This window comes from Canis lupus, chromosome 8 (genome assembly GCF_011100685.1).
Source record: "Canis lupus familiaris isolate Mischka breed German Shepherd chromosome 8, alternate assembly UU_Cfam_GSD_1.0, whole genome shotgun sequence".
Lineage (NCBI taxonomy): Eukaryota > Metazoa > Chordata > Mammalia > Carnivora > Canidae > Canis > Canis lupus.
The window spans coordinates 40,002,788-40,016,280 of NC_049229.1; the positions used below are offsets into that span (position 1 = coordinate 40,002,788).

General features: G+C 37.0%; 1 protein-coding gene and 1 pseudogene across 1 annotated transcript; one reads left to right on the plus strand and one right to left on the minus strand.

Annotated features, from left to right (window-relative positions):
* Positions 1-4,380: 4,380 nt before the first annotated feature.
* LOC100687317 lies at positions 4,381-4,876 on the minus strand (annotated as a pseudogene).
* A 6,834-nt stretch (positions 4,877-11,710) lies between these two features.
* Positions 11,711-13,490, plus strand: LOC119872870 (small ubiquitin-related modifier 1-like). Its single transcript, XM_038544963.1, has one exon. The coding sequence runs from the start codon at positions 12,819-12,821 to the stop codon at positions 12,996-12,998; it is 180 nt and encodes a 59-aa protein (XP_038400891.1). The 5' UTR covers positions 11,711-12,818; the 3' UTR covers positions 12,999-13,490.
* Positions 13,491-13,493: the final 3 nt, after the last annotated feature.

Sequence of the window (13,493 nt, forward strand, 5' to 3'; positions counted from 1 at the left end):
TTTTCCTGTAATGCAACCTACTGTGTATGCAGGCATCACTGGCTCACCTTGTGTTGCCTTTTAAGAATTAGAGCTTGGGGAACCAGTGCAAATGATGATACTCTGGCTACTGCTATTATTTTGAGTACTAAACTATTCTTTGTCTCTGACCCAGGAGTGTCATAACTTCTGTTAGGATTATCTTATGCTGACTTGCCAATATCACTAACACAACCTATTGATAAAATAAAGCTGAGTTTATTGCTTATTGCTGTGAAGGAGAATACCACCTTAAAAAAGCCTTTTGGTATCTTAGAAGGGCAAAGCCAAGGTCAAAATTTGAGAATTTGAAGTTTGGTTTGAGTCTTAAGTGGTGGTGATGGGGCTTGCTTAGAATTGAATATTGTAATAGTTTAGAATTGGTGGAAACAGAAAGGCAAGGATTTGAAAATTGTTGATGCTTCCTATTGAAGAGTTGATGGGTCTTTCCTGAAGCTTCTGTAATGAACAATCAAATTTATATTTATGCAAGAATCTCCTGGAATAGTAGAATTATGCTAATGAGGACATTGGAGTAATAAGTCTTGTGTTTTTTTTTTTTTTTTTAAGATTTTATTTATTTATTCATGAGAGACAGACAGAGGCAGAGACATAGGCAGAGGGAGAAGCAGGCTCCATGCAGGGAGCCCAATATGGGACTCAATCCAGGGACTACAGGATCACGCTCTGGGCAGAAGGCGGGCGCTCAACTGCTGAGCCACCCAGGTGTCCCCAAATCTTGTTATTATATACCAGAAGATGTGTGTGTAGGTATATTAGCTTCTTAGGGTTGCTATAATAAATCACATACTTCTTGCTTAAAATTATAGGCTCTAGGGAAGAATTCTTTCTTCTCTCTTCTAACTTCTGGTGTTTACAAGCAGTCCTTAGTGTTTTTTGGTTTGTGGCAATATAATTCTAATCTCTACCTCCATCTTCATATGGTGGTCTTCCCTCTGTATCTGTATCCAAGTTTCCCTCTTCTTATAAGGACGCTAGTCACTAGATTAGGGCTCACCTTAATCCACTGTAAACTCATGCTACCTTGATTATATCTGCAAAGACCCTATTTCCAAGTAAGGTCATGTTGACAGTTAATGTATTTTAGGGGGACAGTATTCAACCCAGTGCAAGGATACAAGGAAGTATGTGGTTTCAGTCTTCAGTATCTCAGTTGTGTGTGGCTAGATGATGATGTTTCTCAGTATCCATGACTGTGGCAGGCTGATTGCTTAGCTAGCATGTAGGATAAAATCACAGGCTCTTCAGAGTTCTTGGCAACAGGATGATGTAGTGGAAAGAATACCAGTATAGAAATCAAGTTGCCTTAGATCTAGTTTGTACTCTACTATTAACTAGCTTGAGAAAGTTACTGTCTTCTCAAGGTAGTAGTTTCTCAATAAGTAAAATGGAAGAGGAATGGACCAAATGATCTGTAAGGGCCTTTCTAGGTTTCAGATTCTGAAGTTTGGTAATTGTTGAGTGTCTGCTATATACTATATTGATAGTAGTTTTGTTAGAGTGACAAAAAAATGAAATAGAGAATGCTTTAAGTGCTGGTATGATAGATTCTGACTTGTGAATGTAGTCTTATTTATGTTTTATTTACTTGGGTGAAGATCAGTCATGAAGATGTTAGGTAAACATGGCGTTAGTCTTGATCTCTCTGACTTAACCATATTTTGTTTTTCAATTCGAATAGTATATTTGGAGTGGAGACATTCTTCAGGTTAGTTAATTCACTTGAAGTTAAAAAAATGTGTTGTTGCTGTTCTTTTTCAGCTGAGTTCAGAAAATGAAATAACCTTTTCTGAAGTGAGGATGAGAGAGTAGCTCTCCCTTCATTGCCTACATTTGTCTATCATAATACTCCTTCAGTCAAGGGATCTGAGAAACATTCTTAATAGAGTGATAATAGTCTAGTGAGGCAAAGCATGGTGCTGAGTTCTTCTTCCATTGGATTTTCCTTATATTTTTGAATAGCTCACTGCACTATTGTTTGAATTCTTCCTTTGAATAATATTGAAAATACATAATGATTACTTCATAGACATACTGTGGATACTTAAGAGGAAATTTTTTGGTAATACTTAACTAAAACCACCTGTGGTTCTGTCTACGCTTTTTCAAGATACAAATTAATAATGTCTATGTATTGGTGGTAGGTATAAATGTCAGTTGAACCAACATCTTTGGATTTGCACGAAAGTGACTGAAGTGGAAGAAAATGGATTTTTGGTTTATTCCATACAGTCCAGTTTTAAACCCATCTTATAGGGAAACCCTGGAATGCTTGAACTTAAGGATCTACCGACATATAGCTCTTCAATAACAGACAAGTTTTCCCAGGCCCCTGTTTTCAGGGTGGGTATTTGGGTGATTCAGAGAGGATCACTAGATACTCCAACAAAGGTGATTTATTTAAATTTTGGAAGACATATTAGAATATAACATTTGCAGTAACACTGTAGCAATACTTGAAATAAAATACGTTAAAAAATATGTTAAAAAAGAGGTGCCTCAATGGGTCTGTCCATTAGTGCCCTTAGTGTATTTACCTTAGCTATTTTAAAATTCAGTGATAACCTCTGCTGTACCTGAGTCTGGTTTTGAAGCTTGCTTTGTGTCTTCAGATTATAGTTTTTGTTTTTACAGTGTTTTGTAATATTTGGTGTCAGCCAGATATGTTAGGTAAAACAAACTGAAGTTAAATAGGCCTTTAGTGTGAGGTTTTATGTTTATCTGGCCATGAGTTAGGCTGTTTACTATATTCTGAATCAGTGGTGTCAGAAACTAAAATTTTTAGTGTTTTTGTTTTTGTCTGCTCAGTTGTTTCTGGGTTTTGTAGAAAATCCTTTAATAGAATCTGAGGCTTGCAGTTCATTTATTTATAATGATGTAATGTGGTGGTAAGGGATGGTATTAGGTCCCAGTGTTTTAGTGAGCCTGATTTGGTTCTCTGTTACCCCATGTTGAAGGACAGAGGAGTTGGAGTTGGATGTTTCCATTCCCTCAGTTTGGTTAGATTCTGTAAAACTCTGGTTGGTTAGGCTGTATAAAATTCTAGTTTGTTAGGCTTTATTAAATAGTTTTCTTTTCAGGCAGGCCTTGTAAAGAACAGAGAATTCTGGGCATATTTCAAGGTGGTTACTTTTCCCTTGCCCTTTCCAGAAACCAATTTTTCTCAGATCCTCCCAGTGAGAACCTGATAGGGTTTTTGGATGTAAAAAGTCAGGAAAGCATGGGGACCTCTCAAAGACTGGATTCTCTCTCCATTTTTCGTTCCAAGCTAGTTGACACAGAGCCTCCAGCAAATTGTCTATTACTGTTAAAGTATTCTTATTGATACTGGCTCCAGCTGAGGGCTTATTATGTTTCTGGGCTTCTATATCTCCCACACTGATTTTCTGTCTGCATCTGCCTGTTTGTCTCTCTAGTATTCAGGGTAGCAGTTTGCCCTCAGAGCTCAATTCTCTGATGGCTCTAAGAAGAGGTGTTGATTTTCTTTCTTTCTTTTTTTGTTTTCCATGTTGGTCTATTTCCCTTCCCTTCCCTTCCCTTCCCTTCCCTTCCCTTCCCTTCCCTTCCGGCTCATTACATGTTGGACATGAATGATGATTACTTTTGACTCTTTTTGGCAATTTTGTAATGGTAAAACTTGGTATGATACCTTCTGTCTGATTTGACAGTATTTTGGAATTTGCTTTCTGGCTTTAGGTTTGCATAGTTTGAGGTAGTGTATTCTAATCTGTAAAAATAAGTAAAGAACTTTTTCAGAGGGAAAATGATTTTAGGGCTGATTCTTGTTATTGGTGAAATGACTCATTCTTAGCCCAGTTACTATTTCTGGACAATGGCAACCTTTGTTTCCTATGTTGATAGTTTCATTTTTATACTCTTAAACATGTAGGGTAATGTCAAGTTTCACTAATTTGTACTTAGGATAACTGATGATTCTGATGATTATTAAAACCTTGTGCTGATGCTTCGGATATATAGAATTAATTGGATGGCTCATTCAGATTGGGTGTCTTAATTTAAGTAGTACACTGTTACTAATTATTTTTATGAGCAGAGAATAGAGTAATAATGTTAATCCTTATATTTTATGTGATGTAAAAAAACTTAATGTATGTCATGATTTTAGTGCTTAGGTATCTTGAATTTAGTGCTTCGGTATCTCGGTGGAAGTATGAAAAGAGAAATTGGTGTAAATTATATGTAAAGTGTAATTTATTTTCTTTTGAAAAAATGTTACATTAAAAAATCACTATGTTATAGGTAATTCAGGCAACCTTTTTTTTTTTTTTTGACTGGGAAAATAGTTTTATTTTCTTCAGGGGTGTAGACAGAAGTCTTGTCTCAGAACTTCTGGAACTGCTTCTTTGTGCCAGCAGCTTTTGTGACTTTGAGCATGTTGAAATGCACAGTCTTGCTCCAGGGCCGGCACTCACCCATTGTGACAATGTCGCCAATCTGGACATCCCTGAAGCAAGGAGACAAGTGCACCGACATGTTCTTGTGGCGTTTCTCAAAGCAGTTGTACTTTCGGATGTAGTGGAGGAGTCTTGGCGGATGACAATAGTCCTCTGCATCTTCATTTTGGTCACCACACCAGACAAAATCTGCCCTTGGATGGAGACATTGCCAGTAAAGGGGTATTTCTTGTCAATATAGGTGCCCTCAATGGCCTCCTTGGGCGTCTTGAAGCCCAGACCGATGTTTTTGTAGTACTGCGGGAGCTTCTCCTTGCCAGTTTCTCCAAGCAGGAACCTCTTCTTATTTTGAAAGATGGTTGGCTGCTTTTGGTAGGCACGCTTGGTCTGAATGTCTGCCATCTTCCCGGCCGCCTGGAAAAAGGCCAGGCAGCTGGTTTGTTAAAATAAGAGAATCATCCTTAATCCCACAGTTTAACATGACCATAGTTACCATGTGTGAGTATATGTGCCTTCTAGTTCTTTTTCATAGATAGATTTTTTTTGACATAGTTGTGATCATAATTTCTCTTTAAATTTGTGCTTTATGTAATTAGTAGTCTGTTTTCTGATTCTGTATCATTGTGCTTTTAATAATAATGTTTTTTCATGAGTGCAGTACTGTTAGGTTGGTGAGACTGTTACTCTGTTATCACTGTGATTGATACACTGTGTGTGCATTTAGCTTTTCTAGGCTTTAGTATGTTTGGTCTTTTGAGGGGGGAGGGGAGGGGAGGGAGGGGGGAGAGGGGAGGGAGGGAGTGGGAGGGGGGAGGGGGGAGGGGAGGGTGGGGGAGGGGGGAGGGGAAGGGAAGGGAAGGGAAGGAAGGAAGGGAAGGGAAGGGAAGGGAACGGGAAGGATGAAAGGAAGGAAAGGGAAAGGAAGGGAAAGGAAGCACGGAAGGGAAAGGAGGGAAGGAATGTCCAAGGACTTCTTCCCTTCATGTAACAAGGCAGTCTTGACTTCCTTCCTTCAGTACTTTAACTTCCTTTCCCTTCCTTTCCCTTCCTTTCCCTTCCTTCCCTTTCCTTCCCTTTCCTTCCCTTTCCTTTCTTTCTTTTCTTCTTTAATTAAGTAGGCTCTGTGCCCAACATGGGGCTTGAACTTACAACCCTGCGATCAAGAGTTGCATGCTCTATTGACTGAGTCAGCCAGGCACTCCTTTATTTAGCTTTATTATGTTTGTGCATTTCCTTACCTGGGTTTTCAGAAGTTTCAGTCTCTTTTTTTTTTTTCTCTCTTCTTTTTCTAAGGAGTATTTTATCTTTTCTCCCTCAGTGCTAATTAACTTTTGTTGGATCTTGAAAATGTATTTTTTTTCTTCTATGATTAGAAAACAATGCTTTAGGACTTATATTGCCACAGTGATTCACATTGTTCTCTTCTGAAAATTGGAATTTGTAACTAGGTGATTAAAATGATCTTCTAGATGTGTTAAACTTGGTATTCTAGACTCTCCTACTTAGATTATAAATTATCTATAGTTAAATAATTTAATATTTTATATTGTACTTACAAATTAAATTTTTCCTTACTGACTTTGTATTTGGGTTTCATTTGATGTCTTTGTCATGATTCCTTATCAGATTTCTCTGCATTCTTCTGACTTTTCCTGTACCCTATTAGTTGTATTTAGGCCTAAATTGGGTCTACCCTTTTGAGTGGAAAATTAGTAGTAGTAGAAACTTCTAGAAACATTTAGTGAGTCTGATGATTCTGAACCACTTCCTTACCCGTAAAAGCTATCAAAGGATTGTTTTAGGACCTTCTATACTGCATATCTCTTCTTGCTTTCTAAGCTGATGTTTTATAAATTACTTAGCTTTTTTTACTCTTGTCATCTTCAAGGTATTTTACCATTATTAAAAAAAAATCATCTTTCTACTGAGACGTAGATAAACCCAAGGGAAGGAAAAGATCATGCAGAATTGATGGGTTCATTTTATTTGAAAGCAGTAAAATTTCATAATTAGAATTTGTTCTTATTCTTTGCAATTTTTTTTCAAGGAAGATAGGATTTATTTTTTTATTTTTTAAAAAGATTTTATTATTTATTCATGAGACACACACACACACACACACACACACACACACACACACACACACAGGCAGAGGGAGAAACAGGCTCCATGCAGGGAGCTCAACATGGGACTCAATTCTGGAACTCCAGGATCACTCCCTTGGCCGAAGGCAGGCGCTAAACCGCTGAGCCACCCAGGGATTCCAGGAAGATAGGATTTAAAAAATATATATCACTTATGAATATCTGTCTTGGTGTGGGATTTAAAGTGATGTATAGAAGGGTGCTCATCATATTTCTTTCTATCCTTACTCCCTTCTTTTCCCTAGTCTTGCTTTCTTGCCCTTTCTTCAACAAATTTAATGAACAACTACTACGAGTTTGGACACAAAATGATTAAGACTCTGCCTTTAGAAAGCTGACAATTTAGTAGATAAGCTGGAAATGTAAGTCAATAGTTGCAGTATAGGAAGTCCTCTAATTTTCTTTATAATAATATATTTTCCAAAATGTGTTTAAAAATAAATGTCACATGTCAGACAGGTAGGAGGTGTTCGGGTATTTCTATAGGGAGTTATTCCACAGACCCAAAATGTGTCATTATAAAATGCCTAATTCTAGGGGTGCCTGGGTGGCTCAGTTGGTTAAGCATCCAACTCTTGATCTCAGCTCAGACCTTGATTTCAGGGTCATGAGTTTAAGCCCAGTGTGGAGCCTACATAAAATAAAAACAAAACATCTAATTCTGGTTCCTGGGCATGTTGTTTCCCTTGGAACCAGGAATCCTGTTTGGTGCACAACATCAAAAGCGTCTGGGTGAGATTGCTTGCTGTATTTGGGCTGAGAAAGTGGATCTTGGGCCCAACCTCCTTGTAGAGAGGAGTGCAGACTCTGGGATTTGAGCTCTGTTACTGGAATGATAGGTCTGTGAAACTGAGGGGAAAAGGTTCATTCTCATCCTGCTGTGACAATATGATCTGGGTGTTTAAAAAATTTTGCCCACTTATATATTTGATTACTTGAGATATCTTTCTGAAAACCAGCAATACCTGTAGCACTTCTCTGTCCCAAGGGAGAAATCAAGGACTGTTGGAGATAGGCCCAGGGAAGAGTTAGGCCAGACAAGAGGATACCTACTTTACAGGATTTTGGAATGATAGTTTCAGTAACCCCTTCACCCTTACGTGTCCCAGCTTTTATGTATATGTGACCAAAGCTCGCTCTGTAGAAGGACTGAGAAAAATGAGGTAGGAAGTCATCATAGGCCAGCATGATAACAGATGTTTTCTCAACTTCAGGGAGGCCTGTCTTCACACTTCTCCTATTCCTTAGCATTATGAGCTACCAGATCTTCATGCAGTAACTCACAATTGTTTATAAAATGATGTCTCAAAGACTGAATTTGGTGTTCTGAAGGTAGTTTGAGGTTATCCCTCTGTAATGTGTGAAATATGTTGAGTTGTGTGAAATTTAGTCCTACTCTGCTTAGTGTAAGTATAATTGGCTTATCTGTAAAACTTTGTAGTAGCACGCAGAGAGTAATAATAAATTGTGCCTAGAAGGTAATGAAAGGGTTTACAGAGGAAGGAATACTTAAACTCTTTAGTAAATGAGTGGCTTTAAAAGTAGATCTAATAATGGAAGTTTTTCCCTAATAATACTGATACCTTAAAACCTTACTCAAATCTTACAGGTCTGTGGTCTAGAATACATTACTTGGGGTAGAGCTTTCATGAATATCTTTATAACTTAATACTTTATACACAAACTTCAGCAACTTCTAAGCTGCCCTAAGTAAATTTTCATTATGAATTATACATTAGATGATTAAATGTTTTTTTAAGTAGAACAGTTTTATTAATTGAACTTTTGTTATGATTCAGGTACTGTGTTGAATGCCTGAGACAGCCACAACATATGACATGAATTAAAGCCTAAAGGAGATAAAAGTCTAGAGGAAAGATAGAAATCTCTAAAATTGTGACAAATAGGGCTCTTATAAAATGTGCTTTGCAAGAATTAGAGAGTTTGAGAATGGTGCTTCATGAAGATGACAGTTGAATTGATAGCAAACATACTTTTAAAGCTAAGCTTCTAGTACCTCGTCTCTTAAGTTTTCTTTAACTCTAGACTTGATTGGCTAAGTTACAATCTCCCATAGCATTTAATTACCTATGTGTACAAAGAGAATTACTACTTTTAATAAGGATTCTCAGATTTTGCATGGTTCAGGATCAGCAAAGCAAAATTATATTTTCTTTGGTTTATTATATTTACTAAGTAATATTACTGTAAATACTACTATACCACTAATGCTTCTGTAACTACTTCTGTCATTACCATTATTACTGTTATTAGAACAGGTTTCTCCTCCTCCTCCTACTTCTAAGTAATACTTGTTTTTACAAGGAACCACTTTTAAGTTCTTTTTTTTTTAAAAAAAAATCTTTTTTATTTTAAGTAATCTGTGTGCCCGATGTAGGGCTTGCACTCACAACCCTGAGATCAAGAGTCGAATGCTCTACCATCTGAACCAGCCAGGCGCACCTACTTTATGTTCTTTATAGTTTTTTAAAATTATTATTCTTTACAGTATTAAGATGGGAAATTATTTCAATTTTTAGAAGGATTTTCAAGAATATTAATTTTAAAAAAGGTGACTATTTCACAGAAACAATATCTAAACTAAATTATCCTCATTTTCAAGAAAGTATTCGTAATTCAAGTTCTAATTATGAGGGTTTATCCTGTGTTTTTCTTTATGTTTCTTGGTAAGTATTATAGGCATGATAATATGATTGAATTTTTATGATTAGATTTATTCCAAATAAAAATTGATACTAAATATAAAGCTATTTTCTACTTAAGTATATGCTTTTTAAATTACTCTTGATATTTCTCTGGGCATTCAGGTCAATTGGGGTGTTTGTATGTTTTAGAATTGCTCTAGAGAGCATAAGCTATGGAGTAAGGCAGATATGGTCTGATTCTTGACTTGGATACTAGCTGTGCTTAGGTAGTTAATTTAGGTACTAAATTTCCACATCTGTAAAATATAGATAAATAATAAATGCAAAGTCTTTAGCATGGTGCCTGGCTTAAGTAATGGCTCAATAAATGTTAACTATTACTGTTAACTGAGTTAGGAGTTCCTTAGGTCTCCGGCCTTAAATGTGGTCCTTGGAGACTATGACTACCTTGGGACCACCTTGAGCACCTATATGGAGAAGATGGTCTCATATAGGTCTTAGAGATGACCTATTCTGGGTATGCCTTTCTGACCTGAAACTAATTGAATGCCCTATGAGCTTTGCTGAAAAAAAAATTTTTTTTTTAAATTTTTATTTATTTATGATAGTCACAGAGAGAGAGAGAGAGAGAGAGAGAGAGGCAGAGACACAGGCAGAGGGAGAAGCAGGCTCCATGCACCGGGAGCCCGACGTGGGATTCGATCCCGGGTCTCCAGGATCGCGCCCTGAGCCAAAGGCAGGCGCTAAACTGCTGCGCCACCCAGGGATCCCCCCAAAAATTTTTTTTAAAAACTCTAATATTGCAAAAATAGTAGTGCAGAAGAAATTCTTAGTATACCTTTACATTTTGGCATAAGATGAAGCCACAGGGTGGCTAGGGTTCACTGTGATGTGAGTGTAATCATATAATAAGAGTTGATAAGAGTACCTTTTTCACAGCTTCTGGTGTGGGTAAATTTGGCTTACTTGGGATAGGTTAGAGGAATCTGAATTTAGAGTCAGTAGTGCCAAACTGTAGGGAGAGGTGTCTTTTTTTTTTTTCTTTTAAAGAAGTTTTAGGTTAAAAAAAACCCTTCTTTCAGATGTTATCACACATCAGAGGTAACTGATGAAAGCAGCAGAAAAATCAGAGACAAATATAGCTAAATCTAGATTATATCTCCGATAATATTTTCAGTTAGAAGATTTAGGTTCTAGGACCAGGTCTGTAAAATGCTGAAAACCCTCTAAGGGGACTCCATGAGGATCAAGTGCTTGAGAGCTCTAATTTTTCCTTGTCTTTCTTTTTGGACAAGGGAAGTTAGAAGTACGTTCACAGTCATAGAAACCTTTGTATATATGGTTACTGTTCTGAAAAGAGACATTCTGTCTTCCACTTCAGATCTTAGATACTTAGATCTTTATTTTTATTTTTTTAAAAGATTTTATTTATTTATTCATGATAGAGAGAGACAGAGACACAGGCAGATGGAGAAGCAGGCTCCATGCTGGGAGCCCGACGCTGGACTCGATCCCGGGACTCCAGGATCACGCCCTGGTCCAGAGGCAGGTGCTAAACTGCTGAGCCACCCCGGGATCCCCGATACTTAGATCTTAATGACAGTAGTGTGACTACGGTTTAGGTTCTGAGTTAGTGGCTTGAGAAAATTTGATACAGGCAATTGCAGAATAGAAGATAAATCTCATTTTAAAAATATTTCTTACTGTGCCACCAGTTAGTAGTGATTTGTAATATTTGAAACATTCTTAAAAATCCTAGGAGAATTGTACTTTCATGATAGTTTAATATATTATGCACACTTTGCATCTTTGCATTTTGGGGTTTTAAAAAAGTGCTAAAAGGGGAAGGAGATGGCTTAAAAACAAAATGGATTCTTTCATACACTAATAAGTTACTTGACAGTTTGGTTAATTGTAAATGAATTTTATTATTGTAAGGAATTATTATTATTTAATTTTATTTTAATTACGTAGGCTCCACACCCAATGTAAGGTTTGAACTCTATGCCCTGGATATCATGCTCTACTGAGCCAGCCAGATGCCCTGCTATAAAATCTTTAATTGTTTTAATTCTAGATTCTAGAGGATGCTTTACAAAACACCTAGTCAATCAGTAGGTTGATACTTTTCATACACATTGTTAAGTTAAAAACTGGAATTTATAGAGTAGTGGTATAATACATGACACTTTATCAAAGAGATTAGTTGACAGTCTCCTATCAACTCTTCCAGATCACTCCATCTAAAATAAATATCTATTTTTTATCATATCATCTTATGTATGACACTGTTTTTGTATGTGTGTGTGCATGTGTTTGTATTTATTGACTATTTTTTTTTTAAGATTTTTATTTATTTATTCATGAGAGGTACAGAGAGAGAGAGAGAGAGAGAGAGAGGCAGAGACACAGGCAGAGGGAGGAGCAGGCTCCATGCAGAGAGCCCGATGTGGAACTCAATCCCGGGACTCCGGGATCTTGCCCTGAGCCGAAGGCAGATGCTCAACCACTGAGCCAGCCAGGCATCCCTATTGATTAATTTCTTACCAGAATAAAATTCCATGAGTTCTTTTTCCTTTTTCATCAAAACGTTTATTAAATGCTTAACTGGATGTCACCTGAACTGTAAATAGGCTTTGTTAAAGACTTGAGTGCCTGGCTAAAACCAGGAAAACTGTTGCCTACTTTTCATGTTCACAAAGCTCATAGTTGGGCCAGTCCTGTGGCCTGCAAAGGAGGGGATACATATACCAGAGCAGGATTCTGCTAAATGGAATGGAACCCAGGGGTAAGGACACCAAGCCAATCCTTCTAGCCAACCCTTCAGGAGATATCCTAAGCACCTAAAATAATAGCATGACACATAGTAGGTGGTCAATAAATGTTTGGTAGAGGATTTTCCTTTTCCTTTCTTGTCCTGTCCTTCCCTTCCTCTTTCCTTCCCTTCCCCCTCCTCCTTCCCCTTTTTCTTTTTTTCAGGGGAGGAGTGTCGAAGTTTAGATTTGAATCAGATATAAGTAACTTTAAGTTATTCATTTTCATAAAGATGATGTTGGGAAAGTATATTTGCATAATAAAGGGATACACTTCAACACTTTTAAAAATGAGGAATTAAGAACTCATTAGTTTTAAGGCTTGCTAGTGTTCATCATTGTAATCTGTTAAAGGAAAATATAAATGGTGATAATTAAATTGAAAATATAAGAAATTTTGATTGGTAAAGTGATATGTTTGTAATAAAAATTATAAATATAATTAAAATTTTAGAAAAGCTTAAATACCTTGAAATCCCCAAAAGTTAAAAAGTCAAAGCAGAGTGATGCAATGCCTGGGAGAAGTCCTTCCAGCTGTGGTGTTTTTCCATGGGAAAGAGAGACAGATTTATAAATCTCAGAATGAGGTTCTACCTGAAGTCCCTATTGTGCAGAGACCCTGGGCGAAGCCACCTTCACCATATCTGACCAGGAGGCAAAACTGTCAACTAAGGACTTGGGAGGGGGAGGGGTTAGAAGGAAGGTGAATACATTAAACTCCGTCATTGGACCAGGATAGCAATGAGATTCATTCACTTCAAAGTGAAAATGACAACACATCTCAAACTCAAAAGAATGGTGCTGTCAAAGACAAGGAGTTCATTCAGGTTCCTTTTTGAAGGTCAGAGAATTTCTGATAATCACGCTGCAAAAGGACTGGGAATGGAAGAAGATGTGATTGAAGTTTATCAGAACAAATGAGGTCATTCAATGATTTAGCGGTTCTTTTTATATGTTTCTTTACTATCAATCCTTTTTTGTTTTTAAAAATAGTTCTTTTGTAATATGGTGTTCAAAATGGAATTGAAAACCTGTATTCCATCTCTTTAAAACATCTGGTAATTTGAATTCTAGTGCCTGTTACTCATTATCACTTGTTTTCATTGTGCTGAGTTTTGGTGATCAAACCTTCACCTCCTTCATATTGCCCTCTCCTTTTTAAAAATTATACGTGTGCACAGAAAGGCCACCTTTTCCATGATTGCATTCACAAGCAATGTGATTGTTCATAATGACTTTCCAGTTAGCCCTGAAGTTCTAGCATGTGATTGCTTCTTTCCTGGACTATGACTTTCAGTGGGAAATGGAAGTTTTTTCAGAGAACTGAACTGTGGAAAAATGGCCTTTCCTTAATTTGAAGCTGCTTTTAAAATTTAAGGGTCTGGACCAAAAGAAGAGAAACATCAGGCTGGAGTT